Source organism: Cydia strobilella, chromosome Z (genome assembly GCF_947568885.1).
Source record: "Cydia strobilella chromosome Z, ilCydStro3.1, whole genome shotgun sequence".
Taxonomy (NCBI): Eukaryota; Metazoa; Arthropoda; class Insecta; order Lepidoptera; family Tortricidae; genus Cydia; species Cydia strobilella.
The window spans coordinates 9,625,371-9,645,657 of record NC_086068.1 but is presented as its reverse complement, the minus strand read 5'-3'; the positions used below and the strand labels follow the sequence as shown (position 1 = coordinate 9,645,657).

At 35.8% G+C, this 20,287-nt stretch overlaps 1 protein-coding gene across 1 annotated transcript; it reads right to left on the bottom strand.

Moving 5' to 3' along the window:
- Window positions 1–151: 151 nt before the first annotated feature.
- LOC134754034 (probable cytochrome P450 305a1) lies at window positions 152–19,509 on the bottom strand. The gene is made up of 8 exons (XM_063690095.1): window positions 19,286–19,509; window positions 16,682–16,936; window positions 16,206–16,424; window positions 13,310–13,491; window positions 11,326–11,425; window positions 8,377–8,554; window positions 6,645–6,904; window positions 152–971 (listed from the first exon to the last, which is right to left on the bottom strand). The coding sequence occupies exons 1-8, from the start codon at window positions 19,374–19,376 to the stop codon at window positions 796–798; spliced, it is 1,461 nt and encodes a 486-aa protein (XP_063546165.1). The 5' UTR covers window positions 19,377–19,509; the 3' UTR covers window positions 152–795.
- Between the last annotated feature and the right edge of the window lie 778 nt (window positions 19,510–20,287).

Genomic DNA, 20,287 nt, shown 5'->3' with positions numbered 1-20,287 from the left:
TATAATCATTTCTCAGTTATGGCCTTAATAAAGGTAGGAAATATTAGGCGAAAGGTATTAAGCATGAACTTTTTATTAGTATTAGTTGCAGAGACCCGAGTTATTCGAGCTGAATTTTATAGAATAACAATCTATACTTTGTTTTATTATAAATATATCAATGACACGTAGTAAGTACAAAAATGTGTCTGAAAACTTGGCACTCGGGTTTTTTCTTTATATTATAAATATTATATACCTCCTAAACTCTGCACGTGCATATATACATACCTATCCCTATAAGCTCCAAACTTGTCTTAGCACTTGGTTGGAAAACTTAGCGTGGTCCGACTCTACGTACTAGTATGAAGTTACTGCCAAAAATAGTTACTTACTTGTTTTACAAGGAGGCGACGTTGTTGTTTAACCCCTCGTGTATATTGATACCCGAGCAAGCGAAAGATTCCAAGATTGAAACGAGTATAGTAACCGTAAAAGATTACAAATCAAATCACAATGAACGTCATTAAATACTTATCATTCAAAATCATCACTGTAAAGTCAAATTTAAAAGCCAACATGAGGTAACTACTTAAAAATTCGCATCAATTAATTTGCCAAACTTGTAGATAAAATGCAACGTTCACATCAGTTTTTGAAAAATAAAGTAAATTGAGGTGGTCCCACTTCGCAGAACGTGCCATACTTAAATAGATCGAGAAAAAAATGCTTAGCTCAATTTACCGTCTATCTTTATAGTGTTAGAGGTCATTAAAGTCGCTTATGTCGTTAATATGATTGCTTAACTTTAACATCTCATTGCCGTGACACAAATATCGCGGAGTACGGTCTCGGGGCAGCTATTAGGCCTATAACTGGCTCGTCACTGGGAACACCGTTGACGCCCTGGATCTTAAACTTCTGCAAAATCCCCACGAATGTTAAGAAGACGAACGATCGAGCTAAAGCGTCGCCGGGGCACCTTCTTCGACCTGTAAATTAAAGCATTATTTTACTCGCTGCGTCTACCTATTTTGAGAAACAGCAGTATTTTCAAAGTGGTACTTTTTAATACCATTAATATTTGGATAGTATTGTTTATTGTTTATTTGTTTGTTGCAAAATAGAACATTCCTCCTTTTCCATTCATTAAACTAACTTTAAAATTAAACATATGTCATCAACCTCAATCCTAGTTTGCCCTCTATGAAATTAACTAAGCCAGTTGGTAGTCGATTTTTTATAAAAACTAGTGCATATGGCAAATCTTGTAACTACTTAGGAAGCCAGTAAATTACAGTCATGACACATTTAAATAAGTAAAAATAGTTACTAATTTACCCTCTCAATACCTATACATTATGTATCTGATCGAGTGATCGTGAAGCAAAGCTTTGAACTGGCTAACGTCTAAATGGAGTACAGCGTAATGGCATGGTTTGTATTACCTTTGCAGCAGTTTATAAATTTTAATATATTTAAACTTTAATTAAGTACTTGCTATTTGCAGTAGGTTAAAATTATTTTGTAACAACCTGTGAATAGTGCACTGCCTTATGGGAATATAGTTCAGATCCGGAAACCGCTTTCAACTTTTAGTATGTTGCTGGGCATGATACTGGGTCTCCAAAACAGCCGGGAGACAGCGGCGCCGGCCATCTACTTCAGCGGATTGACGTCATCAAAATGACTCCCGCCTCGGTGCGAATATTGCATTTTGCACCCAAACTATGCATTGAACATACACGTGTGGGGTATTAAACGAAAGCCAATAAAATATTATCTATTTCACTAATACACTATGTACCAAAATATACAGTCTCTCCCCACAAAATTTCTGAAGCTTGCTAGAAGAGTTATTGTCCCAATCGTAGTTCGACTGGCCAATCTGTGTTTTGCCACAGGAACATTTCCAGAACTGTTAAAACAGGCTATTGTAACACCTATTTACAAGTCTGGGGAGAGAGACAATGTTAATAACTACCGACCTATATCTGTGCTACCCTCGATCTCTAAAATAATAGAAAAACTGATGAACAACAGGCTTAGTAATTATCTGCACAAGTTCAATATCCTTTCAGATTCTCAGTTTGGACTCAGGAAAGGGAAATCCACAGAAGATGCTGTCTTGGCTCTCACAACTGAAATAACACGACACATAGATAAAGGTGATAAATGCCTTGCAGTATTCATAGACCTACGGAAAGCTTTTGACACCGTCTCACTTCCCACACTCGTGAATAAACTGGAAAAAATTGGTATTCGGGGAAGGCCACTAGATCTATTTAGAAGTTATGTACAAGGCCGATCCCAAAGGGTAAAAATTGGTACGTTTTTGAGCGAGGAGAGCCAGATTGCCTTTGGCGTCCCCCAGGGAAGCGTCCTGGGCCCCACGCTCTTCCTTACATATATCAATGATCTCACAAATCTCAAGGTTGACGGTGGGTGCGTGCTCTCGTACGCCGATGACACAGTTGTGGTCTTTAACGGGAGTTCATGGGACGATGTGTTTGAAAAAGCGAATAACGGACTACATAGAATAGGTTCATGGCTAAATTGTAATCTGCTGACACTTAATAGCACGAAGACTAACTAACTACATATGATTTCGAAGTACGAGAACACGCAACCACCAAACGATCTTACAATAAAAATACATGAATGTAACCTGGTTGACACACGCATCTGCAACTGCCAAACCATTGAAAAGGTCTCATCGTGTAAGTACCTAGGGGTTATTCTAGACCAGCGTCTTTCATGGCACAGACACATAGAATATTTAAATTGTAGAATCCGAAAGCTCATATGGTTATTCAAAACTCTTAAACATGTCGCTACTACACAACTTCTCATTATGACGTACTGTGTTCCCATATGGGGCGGAGCCACTAAAACCAAGTTTCTGGAGGTTGAAAGAGCGCAAAGGTGTCTGCTTAAAGTTATGTTTTCAAAACCCTACAGATACCCTACTGATAACTTATATAAAGAATGTAACTTACTATCTATAAGGAAACTCTATGTATTGAGATGTGTTACAAAACTGCATGCGTCAATTAAGTACATAACTACCTCTAGGATTACAAGACGAAAGCGTAAAGCTGCATCAGTGCCATCATTAAACTCTAAATTCGCAAAAAGACAATATCACTATCGATCTCCTAAATTATATAATTTTGTAAACGAACGAATTGATATATATCCTTTACAACGACATGAATGTAAGAAAAAGGTGATAGAATGAAATAAAACTATGAAAACGGATTATATCGCGTATATTGAATTTATAATACATCCCGACGTTTCGAACTCTTTACAGCGTTCGTGGTCAACGGGTGACGAACGCTGTAAAGAGTTCGAAACGTCAGGATGTATTATAAATTCAATATACGCGATATAATCCGTTTTCATAGTTTTATTTCATGAGTAACTATCGCGGTAACCGAAGGTGATAGAATGGTTAAATATCCTAAACTACAACGAAATAGAAGGTATCATGTAATAAATTGAGAATATACACACAAGCACACACAGGCACACACACACACACACACACACACACACACACACACACACACACACACACACACACACACACACGCGCGCGCACACGCACACATACACACAAACACACACGTACGCACTAGATTAAGTTAATTAAGTTAATTTAATGTATGAATAAATTAATTTATAGCATGCCTTATAGTAAATTATAAGTACCATATTGCACATATTGTAACATTTTAAATAAAATTTGGTTGTACCCCTTCAAATTATGGAAGAGCGGGGCCTTCTGCCACAAGTATATTTTATACTTAAAAGAAGGTTCCAACCCTATTGCCATTTAAATGCACATTGTAAACCAAATAAATTATTTTTCATTTTTAATTTTCATACAGTAGTTTAAGAGAAATATTATATTATACTATATTATACGCAACATTGTTATAACGTTTTTAGTTGAGCTATAAAATATATATACACGAACTTTTCTCAAAAAAAGTGTTTTCCTTTGTTTGTAGCTCCTAAAATATACATTGTTTTTATAAATAATGTATTAACGAATCATAATATATTTAATAACCTTTCGTTTGATGTAGCACACGTGTATGTATGACTCATGGTATAGCTATAATTTAGATTTTGCAAATTTCGGCAGCGGTCACATGTATGACGCCATTATTTGTTACCCAGACACTATAGACATTGTCTCCCAGCAGTTTTATGGTCCTTTTTATATTGCTAATAACATAACTAGAAGCTTATGCGAATTATCCTGAAAATGACCAATTTCGATTTTTTTACTTTAATGCATTTGTTCTAGCAAATACCTACATTTTAATGCATAATTTTCAAATTTTTGGTCTGATTTTAATTATTTTGATATCAGTGTATGGTGTGAGACATCAGCTTTAATTTTGTAGTACATTGCTTTAACGTCCGACTTTTGGTTTGGTTGAAAAACCCAAATAATCGTTTTTTTTTTTCATTTCCCATAAACTATTGTATATTTTGGTACATAGTGTATTAGTGAAATATATAATATTTTATTGGCTTTCGTTTAATACCCCACACGTGTATATGCAATGCATAGTTTGGGTGCAAAATGCAATATTCGCGACGAGGCGGGAGTCATTTTGATGACGTCATTCCGCTGAATGATCGGCGCCGCTGTCTCCCGGCAGTTTTGGAGACCCAGTACCATGCCCAACAACATACTAAAATTTGGCAGCGGTTTCCGGATCTGAAGTTCTGAACTATCTCTTCGACCGTTTCCCATATTTAAGGCATAGTGCTAGAAGGTGAATGTTCAAACGTCATTTTCTTATCGGGAACATAATAAACAAATCACAACGCACCGATTATCACATTTCAACTATGATGGCGTTAATTTCTGTATTCATCGATTTTAAAGCATAACCGCGTGTAATTATACGCGCCTACTGATTTGTAAATAATACATTTTACTTGAATATTCCGTGATAATAATATTCATGACAAGTAAGTAAGTAGGTACCTACTTAATAAAAACCTCTTTATGTATGCTTGTAAAGAGGTTTAGTTATGCCCATAAATTACTTTTCGACAAACCTCAAAACCTAAATTTGAAGATGTCACGTCAAATAAATAAACAGATTTTGACTACGACCACGGATTTAGTATTAATAAAGTGGATGGAGTTCACTGGCCAAAAAGTGAAAAAGAAGAAGCCCAAGTTGGTGAAAAGGGGGTTGAAAGTTTGTATGGAGATCAAACATTTTATTGAGTGCGGAACTGGAATCTTTGTATAAAGGTATATTATTAGCATAGAAAAACAGTAATTTCAGCGATATTACAAAGTCACCCCTTAAAGGGGTTGAAGAGGGGTTTATAAGTTTGTATAGAGTTCAAATTTTATTTTAAGCTAGGAATTAGAAACTTCGTAAAAAGGTATATCATTAAAAGAGTAGAACTGATTTTATCGTTTTTGAAAATTCATCCCCCAAGGTGGTGAAAAGAGGGTTGAAAGTTTGTATGGAGATCAAACATTTCTTTGAGTGCGGGACTTGAATCTTTGTATAAAGGCATGTTATTAGATTACAAGAAAAACAATTCAAGCGCTTTTAAATATTCATCCCCTAAAAGGGTTAAAAAGGGGTTGAAAGTTTGAATGCATTACAAAAGCTTATTGAAACTTCTTAGAAAGGCATTATATTCCAAAAAAAGTTATTTCAACGCTTCTAACAATTTAACCCCTAAGGGGGTTAAAAAGGGGATGTAAGTTTATATGTAGTACAAGTTTACGTTTTAGCCAGGAACATAAAACTTAGTAAAAGGGCACTATATTAAAATAGACGAAAACTGAATACGCCGTGTTTGAAAAGTTTGTATTAATAAAGTTTGTATCGGGAGCAAAAACTTTTTAAAATAGTGGATTTGAAAATCTAAGTGTTGAGAGGGATTATATCGAGAACAATTTTTTCAGTTAGGGCTTGAAACTCCGTACCTTGTGAAAGACAAATTTCATGCGTTGTATAATTATTAACAAATGATTAACCGTCCCTACTGATATCTTTCGCTGCATAATGTTCTATGCTCATGTAAAATATATAACCACCAACATACAATCCACGCGTACGAAGTCGCGGGCAACAGCTAGTATACGTATATATACCATCAAAGATATATATAACTCCGTAATAGATGGATACAGTCTAAGGAAAAAACGTGCCTCGAAAATCAAGAAAATTTGATTCTCGATCAGAGGGCGCTACTAGCTTTGGCCTACTGTCGTATAGATGGCTTGACGATTTTGTTTGTTATTTAACAATTTTAACGCATATCAGTGAAAGAACATGGGTCAAAATCATAAAAATAATTAATGCAAAAAAAAAACATTTATCCATATTTAAATACATTTTATCGCGTTTTTATAAATCTTAATTTTTAGTTTTAAAGTGTGTCGATAGACGACAGTGAATTTACTGTGGTTACAAAATCTACTATGACAGTACCGCTCTATCTTATTATATCCTCTTTGATACCATGAAACTCTTGAGAAAAAATGTGATAGTATCTGTTACGGATTGTAGTTTAAGTGTTTTATAAAAAAAATGCGGATACCTTCTAAGCGATAACATTTCAGTTCCAACGAAAGAAACCATGAATTGGATCATTACTTGACCTACCTAAGCCGAAGGTGTAGACATGCTCGGCATTTTTTAACGCGCCGTACTCATCGATAAATCTCTCAGGCTTAAATTCATGAGGGTCTTCGAAAACGTCCGGATCCAAATAGAGGTCGCCGACTGATATCAATACAGTGGTGTCCTTCGGTATCATATAGCCATCTACAATGCTGTCACTTAGAACCCTTCTAGGGCCCATCAGAGGCACTATTGCATAACACCTTTGAACTTCCAGCAGGAAAGCCGATGTGTAAATAAGCCTGAAAATATTTCAATATCATAATAGGGTATTTGACAATATTAAAAATATATAACGAATTGCTGTCATCCTGAAAGATAATAAACTAATAAAGTATATTTCACTATATTTGAATGTAAATTATGTTTATTTTTTGGAAAATAAACGGAAGAAAATTTAATATTTTTTGAAATTTCATCAGGGACGTGAACGCTCTGTGATTGGTCAACGCTCGGATGACGTCACACGCGGGTAAACATTCTTGATTGTCTTGAGTGTTTTAACTGTTTTATTTGTATTTAGTTAATTTTAGTTATTGTTCCACAGTTTTCTGATATATTCCGATTTATCCGTATATCTGGCACAATATTCATAAGAATCTCAAAATGGAGCCGAAATATGTGAAAGCTGATAGCGGCAACCTACCAGACATAGACGCATTAATGGTTGCACTTTTCTTTAAAGATAATCCGGATTACTATGCTGCGGAACTAAGAAATGTAAAAAACTAAAAACAGCTGTGTGAGTATACGTAGAAATTGTTTGTTTACGAATATTTCGATTTCGATGATACGAATACGACGACGTTATGTAAAGAATACGATGACGAGAATAGTATCTCCATACTGCACTTTAGTTTGAAAGAAAAAATATGCTACTAACTACCTACTAATGCTGAAAGAGCTATGTTATGAGGTTATGTAGTAATACATTAAATACCTATCTTGTTTCGTTAAATAACAAAATCCGCTGCTTTAATTACCATATTTATTTACAGTTAAATATTACTTACATCGATGTGGTCTTCGCACATATAAACATTTGTATGCGCTACGACGAGTTTTAAACACATTTTTCTTTTTTCGGGATTCGTTGGAATGGAAACAAACGATTTGTCTGGATTTTTTATAGTCGTACTTGAACATTGTGGCACTATACACCATTTATAGGTATATACCATTTTACAGTGAAATAATGAATTCAATGCACATAAACCATAAGATTAACTAAGGTCATTGACTGAGTTTACTTGCGCGTGACGTCACACGTGTCACGTGATTAGCCCCTTTGCAAAAACAGCGTTTAAGGCGCTGTCAAAATAAACAAACTTTAACATTGTTTTTTTATATTTAATACAGGAAATTTCACGGAAATATCAATGTATTGTAATTATTAAGTCATAAACAATAAATTAAAACCATTTTCAAAAATTTGTCAAATAGCCTATTATTTACGCTGATCATGTTTCTCATTTTGAATGGAAATGAAGCTTGAATAAATTAAGTTTATGTGGTGCGTATTCGGTTTCGCTACCGAATTAATTACATGAAAAATATAGATACATCTTTTTTTTAAGCTTCAATTCAAATACTTAGTTTTCAAATAGTTAAGTTTAAGTAATAAATATTACCGCTATTATGACCGTTCAGAATCACTGGTAGAAGTGTAGAAAGACTGGTAGAAGGATGTTAAAAACAAAGGATATTCATTTACTTGTGACTATCAGTCCAACTAGGCACGTTTTTTCCTATGACACGTTGTATTTCATCATAAATTTTGTCCTGTATATGCTGGTTCCTTAGAACCGTAAGAAGAATGAATTCCAGCAAGTTACTTGTAGTTTGTGACCCGGCGATGAACATATCTAGGCATACCACTTTTAACTGTAGTTCTGAAATTAAAAAAAAAATGAATTTAAATCATATTTTCGTTAACGATTCGGTCGCTATTTATTTTAAAAATGAGACACTAACAGATAGGTACTTATGAGTGGATTTATGAGATTTTATTAAAAACCTTTTGTTGTGGTTATTGACCTAAAGAAAAAAAAGGTTTTTGAGCTAATCTCAGAAATGCCTTTGGCCCTTTATGAGTGGATTAATGAGATTTGATTAAAAACCTTTTGTTGTGGTTATTGACCTAAAGAAAAAAAAGGTTTTTGATCTAATCTCAGAAATGCCTTTGGCCCTTTCGTGGCACGCTTGTTCCGGACTGCAACCATAATTATGCTTGTTTGATTTTATAAGTATCACAGCCCTCTTCATCACCGTAGGTGCATAAATTAAGTCCATAAATTACCTAAGGTCGTCCGCTGGCTGGCGCGGGTGCACGGAGCGGGTGAGGGTAAATTTTTGAAGAGGGTGTTTTTTCGACATTTGTATGGCAATTTTTTATTTTTGGATAATCAGATTTATAATAATTGTTTTAGGAAGGGTTTTTAACAACAAAAATATACTGTACGTGTACGAGGCACCACTACTTTTTATAGTCGACATTTGTATGGCACTATTCAGCCATTTGTAAGACATGTAAATGGCATTTTTTTCGACACTCGTATCAAAATTGTTATGGCACTATTTATTGTTTTGTGGCATTTGTATGACCCTGACGACATTTGTATGGCACTGTGTCGACATTTGTATGCCACATTCGACATTTGTATGGTCAAAGTAGCCGTACAAGTGTTGCCATACAAAAGTCGACAAAAATGTTTTTTGGCCATCTTTCGTACATGATGTACCCGATTCACAATATTCTAACACCATATTGCCAACTGCTATTATAAGAAAACACATTTTTTATGTCAATCAATAAATAAGAACCCATACAAATGTCGTAGTGACCGTACCAAAATACGTCGTTCAAGAAAATTAACTGTGCTTCGTTAAAAAATACCGTCATTGCGTCCACTACTGTTGGAGATTGAAGCCCAAGTGCCCAAGTAATGTACTATTGTATCGTTAATTAAAATGTAAAGGTAGATCAATAGACAAACCAGATTTAGGAAGGTATCCTTAACTCATAACAAAAACAGTGCCGCGCGGGACAACCACAAAAAGGCTTTCCTGGTTTTAATAAATAACGCATTATTTTTTATAAATAAGTAGATCTATTCTCTAAATAATTATCTACATAAAGGTATCAAGTATTTGATAGTACTTTGCCTACATCCAAAGTTATGATATTTTTTCCGAGCCAAAGCGCACGTGGAACACGCGAAATAGCGGTAGATTTCCCCGTTTTTAGGGTTTGTAATTCGATTTTATCACAAGCAATAGATCATTAAGGAAGATTAGTACATTTTTTTATTAGTTTATAATATACATATAATGAAAATATACCCATAGCAATACTATTCGTTCAATGTATTTAAAATTATAGCCGTGGGCAGCAAAAAATGCTCATTAGAAAATTGACCCGTGAGCGGGTTAATGAAAAATAGACTCGGTGGCGTACGGCGGATTTCATAATACCTCCAATGCAATGGCACCCGTGCGCGTGTGCCGGCTCCGTGCACCCGCGCCAGTTGTCGGACGCCCTATGAAAGAAACTAGTTTTTGTAAACCAATAAAAAGGAGGAGGTTCTCAGTTTTCATATATTTTTTTAAGTATGCTAACCGATTACTCGGAGATTTAGAAATGTATTTTTTTTGTTTGAAAGAGCATTATATGTGGTTCCATTGACATCCAGTCACGATCTAATGACGGGATCCTGTAGAAATCGAACGAAAAGGAACTCCTCAAATTTTATAGATACCTAAAGCGATTTCAGTATTTTAAAGCCCTTCGGCCGCGTATGTAACCGGAGTTTGGTAACCAGTTACCTAAGAAGAAAAAATGATCCTCATAGGATACTGGTATCCAAGTGATATATTTTTTCCTTTCACGTAACCCAGTTACAACCTAGGAAATCTTCCTAACGAGTACGAGAAAGTACTTTATATTCCTCGTAGGTAACTGCTTGAAAGATAGTTAAGGTATGGTATTATCCCTTTAGGAACATAATGTTAAATTCTCATAATGTTGGATTCTCGACATGTTGAATTGTAAAAATGTTGAATGATCAACTTAACTAGACGGAGCCCCGCTTCGCGAGGCTCCTATTTCTCGGCGGTTTGCCCTTCGGGCATCTGAAGGTACCTAACGAACCTAACCTACCTACCTTTTGATTTAGTGTGATATCCGTGAAAACATTACACTGGGGAAAAAAGCGTAGGTTGTAGGTTAGGTTTGTTAGGTAGCTTCAGATGCCCGAAGGGCAAACCGCCCAAAAATAGGAGTCCCGCGAAGCGGGGCACCGTCTAGTTAAGTTCAGAATTCAAAATTATGTTCCTAAAGGGATCACTCATGGTTTCATAAGAGTATTATTTATTATTCCTTACTGGATACTAGTTACGAACAATCATACAGGTATCAGAAAAGGAAAAAAATATATCACTTGGATACCAGTATCCTATGAAGATCATTTTTTCTTCTTAGGTAACTAGCTACCAAACTCCGGTTACATACGCGGCCGAAGGGTTTTAAAGTATAACACGTAAATTTGCTCTGGAATAGTGTTATAAATAGATAGGATAAGGAGGGATTGTGCTATTTTCGAATAAATAACTTCATTCAAATACATAAAGACAACATGAAAAAAAGAAACAAAATTCCTTTTACCCGTAAATGTGCCTTTTTCCACCTTCATTTGATTTAGGAACGAATAAATAAAATCATCACCACTATTCGCTGCATTATTTTTATGTTTTTGTATTGCTTCCTGGAACAAGACATTATATTAATAACATATTTACACACTGTAAATGTTCAATAGATGGTATAATAGTTCATGATCACTCGCCAAAATTCACAAACGAAACTTTAGTTCATAATCATAAGATATTCATCTACACCTACAGTAACTTATCTAGTAATATTTTTTGGTCACCAACATTTTTCACGCAGATAACACAGCTAACATCATCCACATGTAAGCACTTTACGACGAGCCTGGTATGTAACTATGAATGTCAACGAACACCAATTTTCAAACACTTAAAGCTAGGTACATGGTAGTTATTAAAGTAAATGTTACACTAAAATAGACAGGTCCACCAGCAGAGTTAAAAAGAGAAGAAAAAGGAGTAAGGGAACTAATTACAACATAGATTTTGGCGCCGCTATAGTGGCTACAAAAGGACGCCACTCAGCATATGCTCTGGTATAAAGAAATACCACAGCGCTGGTTTTCTGTGGCACCCCGGGCCGGAGGGATTTTGAGGGTTAATTAGATTTAAAAATGAAACACCTGTACATATATGCTTGTTTGATATAAATAAACATTCATTCATTCACTCATTGTCAATTTTACTACATTTTCAAATCTAGATCTAGGTTTGAAAGAGGTAGAATAAATACTAGCTGTAATTTATAGTATCTTAGACTCACGTAAACAACGGTTTAAAACAACGACTCGTTAGTTATCTGTACCAACAATCCCTTTAAAACGAAATGTTATTTATAAGGCACATCGTGATATTCCTGGACAAATCTTAAGGTGCATCCACACCACCAGTTAACTTTTGGGAAGCCACGTTGAGCAAGACTGTGCAACAGAACGTAACTAGGTAAGTTGCCTAATGTTACCGTGTTGCTCCACAAAAATTGACTGCGATGTGGATGCACATTTAGAGATATCATGAAATGGCGGCGTTTCATGATATGCCTTGGAATTTCATGATCTGACGGATTTTATGATCGGCCGCCGAGCGCCGACACACGAATTATACGGAAAGGCTTGTGCAACGCGGGGGGGGTAAGTGAAATATTGTACGAGAGTCTATATATTCACTACAGCCGCAGAATGGAATGAATTAAAGACTCGAGTAACAATATTCTTACCCCCGGAGTTACACACAATATTTTTCATCAGTAATCATCACACTTGCGAAGAAAAAACTAAATTTTAAGCGATATCATTTTTAAATACGTGAAATTTCAAACATCCGTCCGCCATTTTTAAAGTTTTTGGCAGTTTAGGTATCGTAGGCACAGACCCATCGGCATTCAGCCACAATTGAAAATTGTGTAGAAATATTTAAAACGGCTATTAAATTAATCAAATGAAATATTTTAAAGCATAAACAAAAAATAATAATTTATAAACATCGGTATTTTCAAAGTAAAACTTATTTTTATACCTACTTGGTTCGTGTGAATTACTGACATACTTAATTAAAAAAAAAGCCATACTCACTCGTGAGTTATAGCTTTTTTTCTCAGAATCCATACCTCCCGCGGGAACAATATAGGCCTTTATCAGTACACCTGCATGAAATAAGATCTTTTTCGAGCAAGTGTGATGAAAAATATATACCTTCCTCGGCATAACACAACCGCAACGTAAGTTAACGCTTCGTCATCACACATGTCTGTACATTCTATAAGTCAGTATGTAATTATCACTTTGCGAGGTTTTCACCGGCCTTTGAGAAACTAGCCTATTTCTCGATTCTAGCTACGATGTTATGTATGTAGTGAGATGGGAGGGAAACTGTGTTGTAACCTGTATAATAATTCTACAACAATTGTAGTATTATCTATTTTTGAACAAGAGTTGTCCCTATAATGGAAGAAAAAAAATCTTTTGATAAAAATAACTTACCTCAATAATAGCGGAAATTTGTAAATTAATTCTATTTATAAGCGAATATCCACTTGCTTCAGGGAAGAAGAATCTGCACCAAGGGAACTGATTGAGCCACCCTCCTGCCATGGAGAACGCCTTAGATCGGGCACTAAGCAGTTCTAGTAGCAACTTGAGACGATCTTCTTCAATGGATTCTCCTGGAAACCGGTATAAATTTTTGTTTGATTTTTAACCGACTTCAAAAAAAGAAGTATTTTTTTTATTTTGTATTGCGCTAATAATTATACATTTTAATACATACATGTAAAACTACAAATAAGTTAAGAAGGAGGAGATTAGCAATTCGACCATATTTTTTAAATAAATAAATATTATAGGACAATTTTACACAGATGACCTAGTCCCACAGTAAGCTAAGGCTACGTAAGGGTAGGTAAGGCTTGTGTTGTGGGTACTCATATACATAGTATAGTAGTTATAGACATGAAACCGAGCGACCAGGGGTAAGAGATAGACATATTCATGTAATGACTGGTTAATGTATGGCAATCCTTTTTCTCTTTCACTCTTATAAATTTCGGTATTTCGCCATCGCCTCCTACCTATACTGCCATAAGCCTACCATGAAAAAAAACCCGGTCGGTGATAAGGACAAAGCATGGCACTATTTTCTCTTTCCTCTTATAGGAATCGCAATAAGACTATCTTTCTCTATCAAAGAGTGTACCCTTGTGGGTACTAGACGACATATATACACAGATATATATAGGTACATAGAAAACATCCATAACTCTTTTTTTTGTTAGAATGGCTTTTGCTGCCAAGACCATCCATAACTCAGGAACAAATATATGTCGCAGACAAGGACCTGACACTTTGATAGAGAAAGATAGTCTTATTGCGATTCCTATAAGAGAAAAGAGAAGATAGTGCCATGCTTTGTCTTTATCACCGACCGGGCACTTTGTCATGGTCGGGTTATGGCATCATAGCAAGGAGGCGATGGCGAAATACCGAAATTTATAAGAGTGAAAGAGAAAAAGGATTACGCTTCCATACATGAAACTGTCAATACATGAATATGTCTTTCTATTACCCCTGGTCGCTCGGTTTAATGTCTATAACTTCTTGTATATACTAATGTCTATGGTTTGACTGCGATACAGTGACGTTAGTTTCAATTACTCGAATAGCTGTCATGATTGTATAATTGTACCTGGCTGTATGGATGGTATAGAAAGGATATCAATCTCTTATGCCAGAATTGTTTCAAAAGTGACCAACTTTCAGCTGTAAATAATAGTTCCTAATCTCTCCGGTGGCGCTAGGTAGGCTAGGGGAGAGGGGCAGCAAATAACCCGACCAAATTACGTTAGTTGTTTCTGGTATGTTGTCAGGAATGTTAAAACGTGTTTTTAATTTTGTCGCATTGCGTATGTTCTGTCCCTCGCGGTCGCATGGGTGCACATCTATATAAAATACTAGGTGTATGGTCTAGGTAGTACTTCAGTGTATGGTGGCGCCGTCCGTCCTTTTTTAATGGACACTTTTCATATATAGAGATTGACATCCTGATTAAACAACAGATTTGGATAGGAGCAGGGATTTTGAGAGGGGCCGTCAATTATAAAGAAATAGAGAATGTATCGCAGTCAACTACACTGCATTCCAATTATATTAATTAAAGTTAAGGTTCATTACTATCAGTGGTTATTATTAAATTACATGATGGCGGACGATCCGCCGACATACATGTGATAATCACGCAAATCAATGCCCTTACCGGGATTCGAACCCGGGACCTCCTGCTTAGTAGGCAGGGTCACTAGTAAGTGTCACTACCGACAATACCAACTAGGCTAGGAGACCGTTTTTTGTATGTAAGTATGTTCTGAAAAACTCCGTCGTTTCAATTTTGTAATTTCCGGGCTTTACTTCTTAAACGCTAAAATTGTATATAATAATAATATGTAGATTAGAGTATTTAGAGTCCGTGTAAGCTAACTTTGCACCGACTTGAACATAACCAAGTGGGAGTGTGTAATTAACAAACACAACAACAAACAAATTTAACAAAAGTAACAAACTAACAAATTTGGAACACCGTGTCTGAATAGAGAAATTATTTATTTATTATTATTATTAAGTATAGTAACGTCATATTTTCATAGAAATTTGACATTGCCACCACACTTTGTCATTGCAAACGCCATGCAGAGTAAGGTTAGTCCGACTCTACTATACTCTGCATCTTCTCAAGTGATTTTTCGCCAAAGACCCTAATCTGTAAAACAAATGCCTTTGTTCCTTTTGTGCGTGGCCATTGTTGGTGAGCGCATGCCACTCACTGATACACATAAACGTTACCAAACCCTGGATGTAGAAAATCGAGATAAAAATGAGAGCCCTAAGTAGACCTTCAAGAGCGGATATCTCAAAAACTATACAAGATATCAAAAACTTGACTTAATTAAACTTGTAACGCTTTAAATCTCTTTTCATTTTGTATAAGTGGCCAAGTCGCTCAGATGCATAGTTTCCGAGATATAATCGAACTCCCCCCCCCCCCCCCCCCCAGCACCAGGGTTACGGCCGGGGACTTTTGATATGTTCACCTCCTAACTAGTCCAAACAAAGCTACGAAGTCAAAAATTGTGGTCCAAGCATTTCCCTCTATAACTTTTTTGGGCATTCATTTCCTGGCCTATAACAGAAGGAAAGATTTAGTTTTAGATCCAGAGAGAAAGGGAAATACCAAGTATACCTAAGCTATACGAGACAATTTAAAGAAAAGGTAGCAGAAATGTCGTATAAGAAAGTCAAGGAAGCTACTCTACACGCTTTATAAGCTGATGAAGCCATTCGTAGAAATATTAACAATTGAAACTACAAAACAGAGGGCTTATTTTACCTGCCACATATTTCCACAGAACATTCATAACGGCTGTAGCAAAAATACTCTTTGGACTTATTGGTTTAGAATTATTATTTCGTATGTAATCAACTAATCTAGCCATTTCTTCCTGTATCTCTTGTTCCATGGATGCCTTGCCAAAGCCAACATTTTTGAGATGTTTGACTGCAAATTTTCTGTGTTCTCGCCATAAGGGGCCATCTGCTGATGTTATTCCTATAAAAAAAAAACATTTGTGACAAGCAATTACGCCTTAACATGAACGTTACAATATTCAACAGAGGAAAAGCGGTACAGTACAATATAGTTTTGATTATGTAATAACAAAACAGTTTCAGCATGTCAATCGCAGCAAGTTAAGGCAACCACATCGCATACATGCCGTCCATGTCAAATAATTCCTGTCCCGCATTGCAATGCAGCAAGTGTTTAATTGAGCTTAAATACTTACATAATATGAACAAAAAACGTACCCATCCTTTTTCCGAAACATCGTAATTTGATAAAAAAACTGTTTGGTCTGCCTTCAAATTCCGGTTCTACAAGTACTTGGCGTATATTTCGGTCTCCATACACGACTACAACTAATTCACTTCCTAACTTCAGACCAAGCACCTTGGTCGAATATTCTTTGGCTATTTGTGAGAGCGCTTTCCACTGCGAACCATGTAGTTTGCTCATTTTTTGTACTAAGTTGCTGCATCCAACAAACGGTAGCCATTTTGGACCTGAAAATATAAATTTGGCTATATGATTAAAAACTGTAATAGATGTCATATATTAAAGAAAAAGTGACGAAGCCCTCCAGTGGTGAAGGCCGGAATTGGATTCGGATTGTTAGTGAGCGCGTACCACGCGCTGCGACACAACGTCCACGCGCTCATTGACATGATAATGACATAACCTGATGATAAATAAAAACTATTAAATTTTGATTTTAGGTTTTGTATATGGCATGAGAAAAGTTCCCGATGTGGTATACGGCACCGCTAGGCGCTCTAGGGGAAGGTTGCTATGATTGGACCGGCGCTTTGAATAGACCATCTAAATATTTTAAAACCTACGCATGCTAGACAGAGATAGACAAGGTAGAAAGTGTCCTTGAGCGATCCAAGCGGCCCCACCGCTTCCTCAGTCGCGCCGCGCTTCTTGGCGACGAGTGACGTGAACAAGTGTGTTTCGAGCGTTGGCGATGTAATAATAACGCGAAAGCTAACGCAAATAAGTGTCATTATATTTGCATTTATTTAGTGTATTGACGTATGATGGTTAGAAATCTACTAATCATTAAACTTATAATAATAGTTTCTGGCCAGTTATTTTCGTTATTTTTATTTTATTGTTATTTGATACCTAGTTGCTAATCATGACATCATTTTTTTTTAGTTTAAAAAATGTCATCTAAAGAAGGCTGCCATACGTCATGTACTTATCTTCCATTTATATATTTATTTACTTATAATTGTTTCCACGCAAATAAAAAATATATTAAAAGAAATAAAAATGCCAATTTCTATAAGTCTCCTTGATTGGACCATCAGCAAAAAAATCCTAAGTCCATTGATGGTGACTCCGTGGTCCGGTCCAATCAAAGTGACCCTGGTAAAGCATGCCGTACGTTACATTTTTTGCGGTTGCGGAACCGCTTTCGAAAACAGCCAAACTGAAAAGACAAGTTCAAGTTCTTCAAAGCCCACCGCTCAAAAAGAGCCAAACATCTCTTATCACACCCTTAAACTCATGAAGGAAAGACGTGAAATGAAATGATTATGCATTCTCCCGAGGATGCTGCTTAATGTCGGCAGCTCAGCTCAGAAAAAAAGAAGAACTACCAAATAAGTCAAATAACTCGTTTAACCAACGTTGTGTATTAAGTTGTTAAATTATATAAAAATTGGTAGAATATTTTTAATCTAATTGGGATGAAAACAAATGATTTAATTTAATAAAAGTAAAAATTTAAAAAAACCCCGACACAAAAAACAAACTCTAAAAATTAACAAATAATATTTTAAACCTATTTTAATTGTTATCGTCACATATTCATTATTTTCCAAGCGTCGTCGCGTCGGGGGACCGCTAAAGTTTAATAAAGTATTTTTCCAACAACAGCTAATTAATTAATAATTTAATACCGTACGGTAGCGGTCCCCCGTCGCGACGACGCTTGGAAAATAAAAATATTTGAACTTACATAATATATCTGACGATAATAATTAAAATAGGTTTAAAATATTATTTGTTAGTTTTTAGAGTTTGTTTTTGTGTCGGGGAGTTTTTTAATTTTAAATTTTACTTTTTTTGTCCGTTTTAAATTAGGTATAAATATTAGGAAGGAATTTATAGTGATTAGTTAGTTGAGTGAGTAACTTGTTAGGTACTTTACCTTACCATATTCTTTCAATATCATTGAAGTAACACGGTACCAAATTTCGAATCGATAGGACATATGGAAGGTAGTCAGATCCCCTCGTCAACTATTAAAGAGCTGATGATCTTCAAACGGCTGAACACATTTTCATGAAACATGGCTAAGAACACTCGGGATAAAATTATCTATGACACAAAATAACTAAACGAAACTCGGTTCGTCCGTTTAGGAGATACGATACCACAGACAGAACCACAGATACACAGACACGTTAAACTTATAACACCCCTCTCTTTTTGCGTCGGGGTTAAAAATCGGCATAAATCAGCGATAAAGAAGTTCAATAAGTACCCTATAAGATGCCTTTTGCCCCTCAACGGTATTAAATCATATTTATTTGGCGAGCACCTACATCCGAATGCCGATACATGTTAATTGATCAATTGAACATATGAACACCTCGCTAAAATAGCCAGTTACCATCGCGTAGAGCGCTTGTAGGTTATGATACAAAAAAGTATTTCGTTTGCTAACAAATATTATGTTCTTAACAATGACAAGACTATATGACCGACAGTAAAAAAAACATACGTACAGTATTAGTAATCGTTACGTAACCAGTCAAAATAGAAAACAATTAAGAATCGATATTGTTGTGAAATAATGAAAATTATGAATGTAATTATTAATTTTAACTTATACGTACCTGGTGGATATTTCTTAGGTTTAGTAATTGTTTGAAGTATGTATCCTGTCAGAAATGTCACTAAAATAGCAAAAAGGAGTGCTGTAATCATTTTGTAAGAGCGCGCGTCGAGCGGTGCGCGTGCGGCTTTCCAGTCATTGATTGATTTGTGCGGCGAGAGAACGCGTCCGCGCCACGACCGGAGATCGACTGCACTCTTCTATCCCACATTCCCGTGCCACAAGACACGATGACGATTGGATAGAGCATTATTGTTAGTTATTCTCTACATTATTCTGTCCGACGCTTTATTGTATTGAGAAAGAACACTTTAAATCCTTATCAATACGGTTCTTAATATAACAAAAGGAAGTATCGTAGGGATTTAGTACTATGCCTTATGGGAAACGGTCGAAGAGATAGTTCAGATACGGAAACCGCTACCAATTTTTAGTATGTTGTCGGGCATGGTACTGGGTCTCCAAAACTGCTGGGAGACAGCGGTGCCGACCATCTACTTCAGCGGAATGACGTCATCAAAATGACTCCCGCCTCGTTGCAAATATTGCATTTTGCACCCAAACTATGCATTGCACATACACGTGAGGGGTATTAAAATTAAAAATAAATAAAAATGATGGAAAAAAAATCGATTATTTTGGTTTTTCAACCAAACCAAAAGTCGGACGTTAAAACAATGTACTACAAAATTAAAGCTGATGTCTCGCAAGTATACACTGATATCAAAATCAGACCAAAAATGTGAAAATTATGCATCAAAATGTAGGTATTTGCTAGAACAAATGCATTAAAAAAATCGAAATTGGTCATTTTCAGGATAATTCGCATAAGCTTCTAGTATGTTATTAGCAATACAAAAAGGATCATAAAACTGCTGGGAGACAATCTCTTTAGTGCCTAAGTAACAAATAATGGCGTCATACATGTGAGCGCTGCCGAAATTTGCAAAATCTAAATTATAACTATACCGTGAGTGATACATACAAGTGTGCTATATCAAAC